Raw genomic sequence first — 14,648 nt, 5'->3', positions numbered from 1 at the left:
CAAGTTCGTTATGGTCCCAATGTGGTTTGGGTGCTTTTTGTGCCTTGATTATTAGGGGCTCCCAGGAGACTGTGACAAACTAAATGGCAGCAAGGCAAGACAACGGTAGCTATGTTCCCCTCAAAAAGCAACATGGGGATAACTGAAACTGAAAGAATCGGCAATTCATATTTCTGTGTGCTACAGCTCTGAACTGCAGTGCTTGCAAAGTGAAACTTGTGACCAGTTTCTCCTGCTCCCATGATACAAGCTGCTCCAACAGCTTCAGAGACTTCAGCAATCCTGTCCAACTTCATCAGCATGAAAACAATCCGGTTTGCAAATACATTGTTCTCTGTTTGAAAGTCATCTTTGCAGGTGACTTCCTAAGCCAGTGAGTTTTTCTCCCGTGGAATTCAATGCAGCAAAACAAACTCACTTCATGGACTAACAGAACAGGCACCGCCTCACATGCACTTTTCCCCCTACCCCACATGCTGCAACACCAGCTGTCTTCAGCAGAGACACCTACACAAAATCTTACAACCAGAGCTCTGAAATGTAATAGTGCGTTTCTCTACAATTCGCCCCTTCTCGGGCAGTTTTACATGAGTAAACTGTAACTTTTGGAAGTGTCCAAGCAACTTCACCTGCTTTCCTCAGTCTAAATTCAAGCTGGTTGCAAGTACGAAGCTAATCGCTGTGCTTCCCGCAGGCAGCCTGCACAGCCTTACCTGCGGCACACCCAGCCAGTCGTCCGCCTGCTGCATGGCTTCCCGAGCGTTGTCAACGGGTTTCTTCGGATCCCAGGTCTCCCAGTCAGGGCACAGGCCTGCAAGCACGTTTTAGTTGTTAGGTGTTATCTGCAAAGGAGCTTCCCTAGCTGAAGAAACCAAGTACAAACTCCATAGCTGCTTGTATTACACTGCGGTACAGAAAGACATGCAGAGCTTTGCAGAAGTAACCAAAACAAGATGAGCATGTGCTGCTCACTGAAACGCTTTGAGACAACAACCGGCATCTCCACGGACCCCTATGGTACAGGCAGTAACAGCCACTTCAGAAAGACTTGCTCCCACCTTGCCTATCAACTAAAGATGTATGGCATTTCAGTCAGCCGCACAACTGCACTGCTTTAAATTTAAGCTGTGCAAGACACCACTCCAAATTTGGCACGAATACATCTAGCCATCCTTTATGGTTCACGGGCTCTCCTGCAGTGAATTTGGAAAAGAAAATCTCAACTACTTGCCACAGCACCCCAGACTGCATTAGATGAACACCAGCAATTGCACTAGCAAGGCTGTTTTACAAGAAGGTGAGGGAACTGTGCCTTTTTCACACTTCATCACATTACTCGCCTGAAGTAGCACAGCCTCAGCTTGCTAAACACTGAAGTTTCAGGTAGTGTGCAGCTTCTGGCTGCTCTGTGCTCCCTCTGCAATGCTATTTCAGGAGAACACACGAAGCCTCCTGCTGCGCCCTGAAGTTGAAAGGTTGTTGGCACTTGCTGTGGGAACAAGTCTTTCTTAAATTTAGGAGCCAGCGTTTGCGCCTTTGTCCCTTGCACCCAATACAAAGCTCAGATGTGGCGCCTCCAATAATGCAATCACACATTCTGCTTTAGGCCGGTATTTCTCTTGGCCAAGTTTACAACTTGCTGCTTCCCACAGCTGGCCTCTTTGGACTCAGGTTTTCTTGAAAGCCTCATTCCCATCTCCAGCTCAGCAGTGAAAACCTCCTCCCATAGGAAGAGCAGAGCAGCCACGAGGACAGCAAGCAAGGAAAACACTGACCATCACAGCAAAAGGACTTACCTGGAGCACAGCTGTCAACAAGAGCCCCCAGTGCTTTGCCATCCTGCCAGTTTTGATTGAAGTTTGTGATTGGCAAGTAAGGAATTTTATTCTGGATCCAGCCCAGCAGCCTCTGCTTAGGAGTCTGCTTTTTTGCATCATCATCACCTTCATCCTCCCACACTGGCATGGAAATGGAGTAGTGGAGGATAAGGGTCCATATCAGGCCAAGGATCAACTTCAAGTTTCCATCAACTATGGCTTTACTATCTGGAAGACAAAAGACATATGACTGATTACTTCCCACCCTAAAGGAAAGAGGCATGTTTTTAAAATACTGTGCCTGCACTCATGTCCAGGTAATCAAGGATAAGAGAAGTGACCCAGGTCACTGCAAGCGCTTCCTCAGGCAGAGACACCATTCTTCATGCCCTGCATTAGATGGGAGGAAAGAGAAGAGTCCAAGGACTCAGTGCTCTCCAGCGGTCTTGAGAGCTCAGTGCTCTCCAAGGGGGGTGTGACTTGCCCTTGAAGCTTTACAACGTTAAGCTTAGGAGAATTGGCAGTTTAAGATCTCTGGTATTTTGCATTTGGATGGTAAGTGCCACCTGGTATTTTTCATGGCATTTGTATCTTACGAAAGAGGCCAAACAGCATGTGATGGAGTTCAGAAGAACAGCATCACAACAGGGGTGAAACACCCCAGGGCATACCGAAAAGCAACATTTAGGAAATTGCATTTATATACAGAAATGTGCCTCCCCACACACATCAATAGTTTGCATTAAAAACATTAGCCAAAAAAAATGCTATACGATGAAGTCCAACAAAGCCAGAGTTTGGAATTAGAACAAAGTCCGGATGTATCACGACCTGGGTACAAACGGCAAAGCGGGGAGCGGAGGTCCATTGGGCATCCATTGGGTGTCCTTTGCAGCATCACGCTCCTGCCTGCAGAAGAAGTTATCCCTTCACGCTACAAATTCAAAGCTGGAAGAAAAGGAAAAGCCAGCTCTGGCTTTTCCATGCCACGCTCTAGCCTAGCAAAGGTTTATCACCACAGCGGCCACACCACAGCTCTACTTGAAGACACACCATGCAGCTAAGTTTAAGGCTGCTGCGTATCAAGATCAGATTGTCGTAAGAAGCTGTCTAAAGGGGCAGGATACTTTTCTGCATCAGTCTGACCTTACAAAGTGACCTGTACAGTTTTGTGAATACTTTTGCGGTTTACTTTGGTTTTAGTGAGTCACAGGTTGGATGCACTCCCTTGGAGCTTGTAGTTGCTACTCAGGTTGTATTATGTTTGTAACAGCTCCAGTTTGTCCAAGCTCACTCAAATCAGGGCTCTTCCACAATGTTTCGGGATGCCCTCAGCCTGTCTGATCCTTTCATTCACAGCAACACGTTACAGCAGAGCACTTTTTTGTTCTTTCCTCCATTTCAATGAAAAATGTTACAGAAACCCCTTTTTAGTCCATAGAAGTTACAAGCGACCTGGAAGCTTTTGTCTGCTCTCCAGCTCCCAGAGCAGATGCTGGAGCATACTACAGCAGTATAAACTCACTTTCATGCCACCAGAATAATTGTACAAGGATCTTATTGAGTCCTAGTCAGCAAAGGAAGAGTGTTCAATACTTCGATTGCCTTCTCCGGTTCAAATTCAGAGTGTCAACAGGTAGAGTCCTCCAAGCTGAGCCTCACCATGCCCAACATCCACTGGCCATGCCTTACTTGCTCCTCTTCAGCTACAGAGACCGCAGCAGCAACTCAACACCATCTTATCGATACAAAAAGATCTCCTGACTTTCAAAACAAGTGATTATACGGAATAGCGACCAAGAACAGTAAGCACCAGGGTGTTCCCTTTAACCTAATGCTCAGGCAAAGTGGTTAATATTTATATGGTTTCACAATAGGGCAGTATGTCCTGAACCGATAATACTGTAACTCCAGACCTTGAATGGTGTTTGGCCTTTCTGGATACTTAACGTCTCGGATTCTTTTTCTATTGGATTTTTTTAACATCAGTTTTGATTAATCTTACAGGATTATGATAAGCGTCTGCCGCTTGACTGCTCACTGCTGATTTCACATCCAGCCTAAGATACACAATAGATAGCTATGAGGTGATTAAGCCCCGCTGGGTTTTAATTACAGGTTCCAAGGTAAAAGTCTGCATCACGTAAGCAGTGTGTCTACTAGCGACAACTAAACAGTCCCTGCTGTTACCCATTTCCCCCCCTCTTTCCAGCTCAGCTGCAAATCAGTCAGTGGAGGGAAGATGCTCCCTTACAACCTATTAAGGAAAGCTTTCTTGAAACAAACAGTATCAGAGCAGAAGGAAGAGATGCATTTTACATGAGAGAGAGACCCAAAGCTTGCCAGCAGGCTCATCACTACGCCTGAGCTCTGCAAGCTGGAATTAAGGGCTGCAGTGTGCAAAAACCAGACCGTCGGTGCGAGCCCCCACTGCCCGCCTGCACCCCGTGCCCGCAGCACCTCCATCCCGAGCCCCCATGGCAGGACCACCCGCTCGCACCGCGGCACTAGAGCACACTGCCGGCCATCGCATCCCTGCACCAGAAATGCCTCTGAGCTTCAGTTTAGGATTTATACTGACATGGGCATTTTTACTAGAGTGGACGCAGCGATGATTTAGTATGCTACAAGTACACTTGTTTCAGAAAGCCATCCAGCATTCCCAGGGAGGAAAGCCAGTGGGACAGAGTCACCTTGAGCACACTGCTACGCACACGTTACTCGAGATAAAGAATAGCCTGTTTCACATTTACGGCACATAAATAACATCTATACGTGGATGCACTGCGGTTACTGCAGCAACCAGCCGCGTGCTCAGGGCTTCCTCCAGCGCCCCGTCGCTGTCTCCGGGGGCACGGCTGGGCAGTGGTCCTTGACCTGGGGAAAAAGAGCCCATGCACAAGACAGCTTCACATCGTGAGCAAGAATATCCCATCTCATCAGCCTCATCCAGAGAGGCCAGGCTCGGGGCCGCTGCCCCAATAACAGGAAAAGGTCACTGCAGGAACGGGATGGCTCTTCCTCCCCGGGGCTGGTGCCACCCCCCGGACTGAACTTTGTTAGCAAAGTCAGCAAGCCCTTACAGCCTCCCGGCTTCCTGACAGGCATAGGGATCTCATGATGTAATTCCTTCCAAGCCTGCTTGTAGGAGGGCTTGTCTGCTTTCATTTGGGGTGGGGAGGAGGGAGGGAGAAGAAGCCCTGGGCAGGACAGGAGACCTTATCAGCACCCAGCAGAGCCACCTGTGTGCCCTTCCTGCAGGCACCCTGCTCCCAGCTACAGAGGATCCCACCGGCAGCTCAGCCCCTGGCCAGCTGGGGCTCACGATCTCTATCACAATATAAAAGGACCCTCCATGTTCAAGGAGAGGCCAGAATCCAGCACAAAGCAGGCTTGGCTTCCAAGCACTGGTGTAAAGCTTGGCTCCACCCGAGCATTCAGCTTCTCCAGGAAAGCCTTTGCTTTAGTGCTGCCTTTTTAATTAACTGACTAAAAACATTCAGTATATTCTCCTTGAGGTCTCTTGGGCATTAAGATGCAAGTGGCACCCAGGAAGAGAAGCATCCATTAACAGGTCCTGCACAAGGAGCACAGAGCTGGCCCAGAGAACCCTGAAACCCTCTTAGTACAACCAAATTTGCAGGCATCCCCCACCAGCTCCAAGTGCACACTGCCAGCGTAACACAGTCAAGGTTTTGGAACAGTGAAAAAAATGTGTTTCCAATGACACTTAAGCACCAACAATCATCGCGGCTGTGTGCCCCAGCTTGGCTGGCTTTCCACTGGATTCCCCCCATTCCCTGGTCTGCTTCAGGACACTTTTTTTGGCCATCCCCAGGCTGGAAAACAGATTACATGAACAGCAGATCTTGCAACGCTGCTTTCCTACTACCAAAATTACTTATAGGCATACTTATTACTCATATGATCTATACTTTGCAGCTTCACAAAGCCTTTCAAGCCATGTTTCTCAATTGCTCCCCTGGAGCTCAGAGTAAATTTACAACTTAGAGATGCGCACTTGTTGTGGTCAGTGCTGCAGAACCACAGTGCAACAGCCCGGCCCCTCAGGGATGCTCCTCCACCGTCAGCAGCATTTGGCTTTCAGCTTCAGTGAGTTAGGTAGATGGGAACAAATTTTCTGCTTTCAGCCGAAATGGAGAATGCGTGTTTACTCCATGGCACCAGGCGAGTTTCCGCAGATTAAAGGAGCCCTCTCCACGCAGGCGACAGCCGCCAATCCCCGCCTTCCCACGGCTCAGGGGAAGTGAGCTGTCGCATCCCATCCGCCAAGATAATTTAGCAGGGCTGAACAAATTCCTTACAGCACCATTGTAGACAGCTTTAATGTAACCTTTTTTGGAGAAAGTGTGGTCATCTGCATAATTCGCTTTATTCACGTCATGATGCTTAACACCTGTAGATGCACTTACATGTATGTCAGAGCACACTCACCCACCGGCTCACTGTACCCGGCAAGAGATGTGTGCTTTGGAGAGCAAAGTCCCTGCAGAGCTGAGTCACGCCACCGCACGGGCAGCGGAGCAGGATACCTGCTGACAGCCGTTTGACTTGGACTTCCAAAGAACACGCTTTTATGGGGAGCCCAGGCGTAAAGCAGGAATCTGTGGCTAGCATGCCACAGGGCCTCTCGCCGGCCCCAGACCAGTACTTCAGCTCAGCTGGAAACACAGGCAACCAACTTTAGAAACGCTATCTAGAACAGCCAAAGGTTGAGGGTTTGGGGCAGGGGTTTGGTTTTGTGGTTTTTGCACTAAAACTGAGAGTTTTGGGCCTGTTGCATGCAAGTCCTGCTGATACTCAGCTGCAGACTCCGAATTTGTGAATGCTGTTAGATGACCACTTTCAGGCAGTCTGCAAGTTATCATGGCTAGACATACGGTCCAGAACCGGCAAGAAGCAGAAACACTCAAGTCTGGATTTAACAGGAACCTTCATTCCTACGTACACTGTTCAATGTGCATTTTAACTTCAGTTACTGCAACTCTAACTCTAAAAGTACCCAACGGCAATCCAACATTGACAAAACAGCAACCACCGTGAAGCAAGATGCAGCCCTCGCTCAGCTGCACGCAAGCAGAAGCCGTCTGCAGGGACGGGCTGCAGTGAGCCACTGCCGAGAAGTCCTGGCATCGGGATGCAGCTCGACAGGACCTGCACGCTGACTGCCGGGGAAAACCTGCCAACAAGACTTAAGCTGTTCTGCAGAATCAACACCAGCATTGAACAAGCGAGCACTCACTCTTCTGTAAAAAAAAGCCTATATATAGTCTACAACATCAAGTTTTATGTAGGAGTATCCTGCTTCTTAGTCAGCTATTAGGATTTAAGTGGCTGCCTGGTAGGGTAAAGAGGAAAACAGACTGAACCAGAGCTCGTTTGCTTCCCCCATCACACCTCTGAGTCTAGATTGTAATTCTTACCCTTTTATTATCCTATTAACTAAGTGGCAGCCAGCCCAAAAAATGGATTATGGCGATTCCATAGGCCGGCAGTACATGGCACCAGTCTCACTCTTGAAAAGGAACCAAGTTTTAGCAGCTCAAGCTGATTTATAATTGTTGCTCTATACTAAATATTAATACGATATGTTACACTTGGACTGCTAATATCACACTCCTTAAAGCACAAAGAAAGACGTTGAAGTGCCTAGCCTTCAGCCAGAAGCGTGACCAGCCTGAGCCAGCAATGTGACTATCTCAACACAAACGTGTGTCATTTTTACAGCTTGGGCCACAAAAAACTTCCCAACCCAACCTACCAAGTGGAAAACTGCCAATGCTGCAGAGCTTGGTCCTCTGTATTTGCGTATTTGCCCCAGGGGCAAGTGCCAGAACTGAAACCTGGCATTGATTTGAAGCTTGCAAATTCACCTTCTCCAGTAGAGACCCCTAAACCCTACCCAGAGTGTTGTGCCATAGCCAGCAGGATGGTAAGATCTCTCACTCAATGTTGGCTCTTTAAATAGAACTGTCTTAGGGCCATTAAGTCACAATATCCATGACTAAATAAATTCAAAATCTTTTGCCTTTAACCTAAGCACCTAGGGCATGTCACAATTTTGTTTTAGGCATCTTCAGAGCTGTAAGAATATTTATTAGACTTACAATCCATCATCACTTGATTTCAAGAGCTAGTACTGCAAGAGAAATTCCTGTGACCTCATGCATCGTTCAGAACAGCTTCACTTCATGTGCTTTTTCCCAGCCCAGTGTACACCCTTTATTTCCTCTTTTCCAGAAGGGAAAAAAAAGGAATTCAAAAGAAGATCTTGCAGACTGGGAGTCCCCTCACTCCTCTGCTCAAAAGGGTTTCCAAGTTGCAACATGGAAAATTCCAAGCAGATTTTTGGGAAAAAGTCTTCTCCATGAGGGCTGTCGCATACTGGAAGAGAAGCCCAGAGAGTCCATAAGGTCTCCATTCTCCGAGATAGTCAAATTCAGCTGGCGTACCCTTGAGCAACCTGATCAAGTTGTGTCTGCTCCGAGTACATGGCTTGAACTATATGACCTTCGTTAGGTCTCTACAAAACTAAGTCATTCTACAATTGAAAAAAAAATCCACTGTTACAAACAACTGTGTGACTAGTATCTTTTGCTCATGTGCAAGCCTGCTTTGCATTCAGATTAAGCACAAGTACTACCCGAACTGTGGCAACACTCCTTGAACTCTGCCCTACAGCAGAGCCGCAAGTCATTTTCTGTTGGACAATTAGTGGAAACAAGATAAGCTCCCGCAGCAGACAGCTTCCTTACTAATCGAGCTAGCAATACAGACTGTGCAAAGTCTTGTGAAGCAAATGAAGGACTGAAAAACCAGATTTTGAGTAGTGAATGTATTTTTTAAAAACAGTTTCTTGGCTGTGGCTGCAATCAACATGGCTTGTTCACAGTCTGAGCAAAGTCATCTCAGCAGCTTTGCTCTTCCCATGTGGAAGATACATTCCCTGATCTCTGCATCCAGCTTCTCCAAGAAGTAGTAGCCCTCTCCAATCTTGATGTTTTCCCCATTTAAACTTTTGGTTTGTGCATTATATGGAGGAAAAACCCCAAATACATGGTCCTTAATACAAAACAAAGGAGCAGTCTCAACAGCCCTTACTCCCTATTTCCAGACATGGAAGGAACTTTGTATAGTGCACAAAGTTCATCTCAGTTATGGAACATTTACATATAGACTATAGGAATTTTAAATCCTGGTATTTAAGTTTCTGATTACTTTCCCACTTCTAATTATTCTCACCTGTTGTTAAACAGCTATAGCAATTGGGGACAGAAAAATTAAGCACTCATTAGGGCTTAATCTTCTGCAACAGTGAAAACTCCACACTGAACCGGGCTCTTCCGAAGCCCTGCTCCGCACTGCATGCACGCCAAACAGAAGTATGCAGATGAGATGGAGCTGAGCAAGCTGTCTAAGGAAATTCTTTGCTGAAGCATACAGTATGTGTTCACAGGCTTACCGCGCCTGCTAAAGACATTAGCGATATCCTCTGTAGGGATAATATGTCTTTAAATCAATTACACAGGTTCCTCTGTGCTCTGAGAACATACTGCAACCATTTCCTCCAGTGACCCTTAAGCCCAGGTCCACCTCGCAGCTTCTCGGGGCTCAGCACACAGCTTGTCGTCGGGCTGCGCGCAGCCGGCTTACCGAGCGAGAGCACAGGCTGTGCCCATTGCGCAGACTTGGCACCGGAGCGGCTGAACTCTGGCCAGTTTCGTGGATTCCTAGCTGTGACCTGCCTCTGCCAGCAACGTGCTCCAGCCCCACTGCATCTCCGCTTCTCAGCGGTGTTTGCAGTCAGTGCTGTGACCGGTAGGACAGCAGTTCCTCAGCATCCAGTTTACCTGAATACCAGTGGGCTTTCAGCTCATCTGCTCCCAGCTGAGCTCCTGCACCGTGCCACCACACAGCCGGTGGTCAGCTTCGCTAACAGCCTCAAGGCATTCGTTACCTGAGCAAGCGCATCTTCAGGAAGTTCAAGGGATACCACGCACACAGCGGATCCACTAAGCTTTTTACAAGGCAAGTTTCTCAGAGGAGGAATGCCATTTCACTGGAGGGCTGCAAGAACAGAGTGCTGATCTGGTCACAGACAGGAAGATGGAAAAAACACTGCGGTATTTTTTTTTCTTTTTGCAAGGGGATGGAAACCATTCTCCTCTATGCTTACCTGGGTGAGTGGTTATTAAGAAAAGTAAGATTCCTTTGTAAGACTCATCTTTGGATTTGAGAGATTAAACATTACAACTCAGAAGTTTTCAACACTTTTTACTTTAACTGGATTTGAAACCATTCAGATCAAGTCAGAGGGCTTCAGGCCACTATAGCATCCATCACCCTGTACCATCTATGGTGCATGTTGAACCTCTGGAAAGGATCTCTCATGAGGTGGAACAGGCAACTGTAACAATAAGGTCAAATCCAGTCCTTTCGGTGTAGGTTTGGCAAGAAAAAAAACCATACAGACTTTTAATACAGAAAAGAATAAAAAGAAATCAAACCAGTGGAGCTCACAGGAGTGAAATACAGATTAAAATAGCTCTGCCCAACTTCTTAATGGGCACCCAGAGACCACTTAGGTCTCACGTCCAGAAGAGAAAGGCATAACATGAGGCAAGTTTAAGCCAGCAGTGTAACAGCAACAGCAACCAACCCAGCTTGTCCAAGAGAAACTGAAAACACCCAAGGGGGTTGGAAAGAGAAGTCAAGAATTTCAAAATTAGGAATTGTTAGGGTGGGTGGGGAAAAAAGTCAAACTGTGGGTGGCTTAGGATCAAATTCCTTAATACTTTCAGTCTGAATACACCTAGGGTTTCTGTTGCCTTAAGAGCCATATACCAAGTTATGGATATGAGAAGGTAAATGTGTTGATTTGATGTTCAAGAACAGCCCCAGGCAGGAGATGTTAGCACACACCCGACTCCTGCAGCGAGTGCTCCTGGGGAGCATCTCCACCACGAGCACAAGGAGGGCTCCACACCACTGGGATGGGACTAGCAGCAAACAAGGATGCAACACAGAAGAATAAAGGGCTGTCATTCACACCGACTGTTCCGGACTCAGTTGCTCACTGCCAAGCAGGTCCCCGCTTGCAGCTGCAGGACCACAGTGCAGATACCCAGTCAAGCTGCGCACAACAACGCTGCGCTAATTATTCGAGATCCTTTTCGGAGCGGGGGAAAGGAGTCTGAATGTTCAGCCTTTGCACAGCAGCAAGTTTCCATGAGTGCTGCTTTGTTCGCAGCAAGCGAGCCCCTCGCCAGCTCCGCAGGGCAGCCCGCCAGCATGCCACTGCCGTGCTCCGACCCCAAAACCCCGGCTGGACTCGTTAACCGGCGGGGCCGAGCACCCGATGGCCATGGGGTGGGAGGCACCGTAACGCTCCCCACTCTCGTAAATCCCCCACGCCCCACGTGCAGCTCCCCGCACCCACGTATCGCTGATGGAGACGCAGGCTCTGGCCGCCCTCCTGAGCGAGCGGGGCCTGCCGCGGCACGCCGCCGTCCATGACATCATTGCCAAAACCGCCCCGACAATGGGCCCTGTGAGTGCGGCCCCCCCTTGCGCCCAGCAAAGCGCATTCCCCGCTGCTGAGCTCATCCCACCGCCCCTCCGGTGCCGGCTCCGGGAGCAGCCAGGGCACCGCGGCTCCCACTTGCCTCTGCCGGGGACGCTGGAAGAGCCCCGCTGCTGAACACAACGGTTGGAGTTCAGCGCCCTCGACTGCAAAGCTCTGCGTTTTGGGGGAGAAGTGAGTGGAAGCTGGGTGGCAGGGGCAGGAACGGGCTTGCAGCACCTTCACACCTCACTGTGCAAAGGGAGTCTGCTCCTGCTCCCCCCGGTTCAGGGTGAGACAGCAGCACCCCCGTCCTCCAGGACGGCATGGCTGGCAGCACCCCAAAGACTGGTTGCACCAACCCCGGGGGCAACAGGCGGCTTGGGAAAGCCCCCGGAAAGGGCTGGGCAGCATGGGATGGGGCTGTGGTAAGGCCTGCAGGATTGCACCACCGCCACGGCTCGCCCCCACAGCCCCGGGGTCAAACGCCGGAGGAGGGAAGCACCAGGAAGCTGTGGGGACAGAGCACTGCAAGCTGATTAATCATTCGGGAATGACTGGTGAAGGAAAGTCCCTGCAGTGGGGAGTGAGCATGCCGGAAAGGGGATTTCTGTTAAATGATGAAGGGAGGGCGAAGGAGAAATGCTTGGCTCAGCTTTTGAAACCAAGTGACATGACAAACTACACCTCCCTCCGCTGGGCATGGGATGGGAGTGAAAGGGGAATGATCCTATGCCCGGTCTCCGCTCCCCAGGGGTCAATACATTCATTGCCACGGCACAGCAAGGCTTCGCCGTCCCATCAGAGCGGACAGCTTCGCCCGAAATCAGCAACACCACTACCCAACTCACAGGAAACAAGTTTCACCTTAAGTAAGGCATTAAAATTTTAGTCAAATGCAAAACTGTCTAAGCTTAGCACAAAATACTTGTCTAGGAGTCTGATAAACTGGAGGTTGTTGTTTCATGCACGCACGTGAACAAAAAAGCACCTCCTCACAACACACCATGTGCTTACACGACTAGAAAGCCAAGCCTTGATCGGCAAGGCTGAACCGATAAAAACCCGCTGCAGAGTCAGACTTCTGCCAGCGTAACACAACAAAACTAAGAACGGTCTCTGAAGCATGGGAGTGCTGTAACCATGTCTGCAGGATTAAGGTAATCCTAAATCTCACCAGGTCACTTCAGGTTCCATCAAGGTTAAAAACTTGGCTAGTTCTTGCAAAGACCTCCCCGGGGCTGGCAGAGGCATTAGGCGACAGCTCATGAGCACTGTGTTGTATCTCACATTACTGAAGGAACATCACCAAGCTTCAGCGCAGGGGACCAACAGGAAGGTCCACCCTCAGGCACCAGCATGCATTGGAGATGGAAAAGGTGCAAGAGATGCAGCTGCAAAAAAAACCCTGCCTCGGTGAGGCCGAAGAGCAGTGAGTAATTCAGAGGTTTCCAGACGCCAGAGTGACCTCTGCATTACTGAAGAGCGTGTTTACTCACACTGGGGGTAGGTCAAGATAGTTATAAGAAACAGCATGTAAAATCCTGCCGAGATAAATGAGCCCATTCAGATAGGGCTGTCTAACATCTTCTGTGCAGCAGACGCCAGGCACGAAAGCTGCAATGGATGGAGTTTCTGAAGCCAAAACCAACACATTAGAAATTATCAGAAGTGATTACTGTTTGGGGAAATCCTTGGCTACAACATACACCAAGATTCAACTTTTCCATCTGAAACCAGAATCACTGTACTGACTGTGATTCACTGTGCACATGGCTGTTCGAAGGAAATCCCTATTCATGCAGCCCTGCACGGCTCAACCTATCTCCACTCTATGCTGCAGCACCATGCTCAGGAGTGGAGCATACTTTGTGGTCTGGGGTTGGTGACACATCAGAAAATATGCTGCCAGTTACTTTAGCTATGCAAAACACTTGTGGTTTGTCTTAGTTTTGATAGTCTTTGATTTCTGAGCATCTAACAGCACCGCGCCATGCAGGTTTGTTTTGAAGCATTTAAACACAGATGCCCTGTTACAGATGCTCTACAGTCCTCTGTAGCTTAGTGACAAAGTTATTCCAGAATTTGTCAGCAGGTCAGCTACCTGTCCTACCACTTCCCTGAGAAGCAATAGGAATTGCTTCTAGGTAACATGCAATTGTACCCCCGCTGCAGATAGGAACAGCCACTTTGGAAATCTCCCTCCAACATCTGAGCCATTTCAACAGTTCATTTTGACATTCAGAAGTAAGTACACACTCTTAACAAACACACAGCACCAAAAGCAGCCCTACACCCACACACTGCCACCAGAACGTGTCTCACCAGGCCACTGCCATGCAGCACTGCCGTGATCCTGCCTCCGAGCTCCGGCCACTGCCACAGCATTGCCATGCGAGTGCCCATCAGAACGGAGACGACACTCTGCACAAGCCAGGCTGCTTTCTGCATCCACGCACCCAGTGAGGATGCTCGGAGCAGTGCACAGTCAATACAAAGACATGCATCCACTGTGCTTCCCTGCAGTCCTGGTAGGCACTGTTGCTTTTCCATGACCACTATGAAGAAGTCTTACTGCTTTTGTGCGTAAGCCAGCTAAATGTTAATTCTTCATGAGCTTTCACATACAGACACCTATCCTCCCCTCCACTGGTAACCATGACCATCCCTGTCCAAGAAGGAAGAAGGCCACTTTCTTCCTGGAACATCAATCCTTAAATAAAAAATATTCAGTGTTGTGCAGCTGCTTCTTGAAGGAAGAAGCTTTACCCTCTTCCTGGAGAAAGCAGTGAAATCGTTAGAACATATTTTTGTATACTTGTGCAACCCAGCAGTAAACACACTTCCATCTGCACACAGCACAAGGCTTGCCCCTGCACGGTCGAGATTTAAACCCTGTGTGTTTAACATCCCACACAGGATAGTGCTGTGTTTATACAGTTTCAGCTACAAGCCGCTAACATAAGGAATAGACGCTTGGCTTGAGGCCCAGGTAATTCATCCGACAGTGGCAGCCGCTATCAGACAGACCTCTTTTGACAGGAGCCTCCACAAGCAGGAGGACAGCAGTGACTCTGCAGAGGCACAGCCTGCACGGGTGGTCTCTGAGCACCTTAAAGAGGACCATATGGGATTAATGGTACAGCTTGAGCACATATTAGCCACAGCTGTGTGACACACTTGTGCAGTCCATGTACCCACCCCTCCCACCCAAACTCGCTCACCACAGAGCAAAGCTTTGCTTTGGG

At 48.8% G+C, this 14,648-nt stretch overlaps 1 protein-coding gene across 4 annotated transcripts in view; it reads right to left on the bottom strand.

Annotated features, from left to right (window-relative positions):
- FLNB (filamin B) overlaps nucleotides 1–14,648 on the bottom strand; it is a 73,242-nt gene that overhangs the window by 46,656 nt on the left and 11,938 nt on the right. For all 4 annotated transcript variants that reach the window (XM_059823259.1, XM_059823258.1, XM_059823256.1 and 1 more), the window contains exons 2-3: nucleotides 1,797–2,045; nucleotides 714–811 (exon numbers count right to left, since the gene is read on the bottom strand). In XM_059823259.1, the coding sequence (XP_059679242.1) occupies nucleotides 714–811; nucleotides 1,797–2,045 (347 nt within the window). The remainder of the gene's footprint in view (nucleotides 1–713; nucleotides 812–1,796; nucleotides 2,046–14,648) is intronic.

This window comes from Gavia stellata, chromosome 12 (assembly GCF_030936135.1).
Source record: "Gavia stellata isolate bGavSte3 chromosome 12, bGavSte3.hap2, whole genome shotgun sequence".
Classification (NCBI taxonomy): Eukaryota; Metazoa; Chordata; class Aves; order Gaviiformes; family Gaviidae; genus Gavia; species Gavia stellata.
The sequence above is the reverse complement of the archived record's forward strand: the minus strand, read 5'-3'. Positions and strand labels throughout refer to the sequence as shown.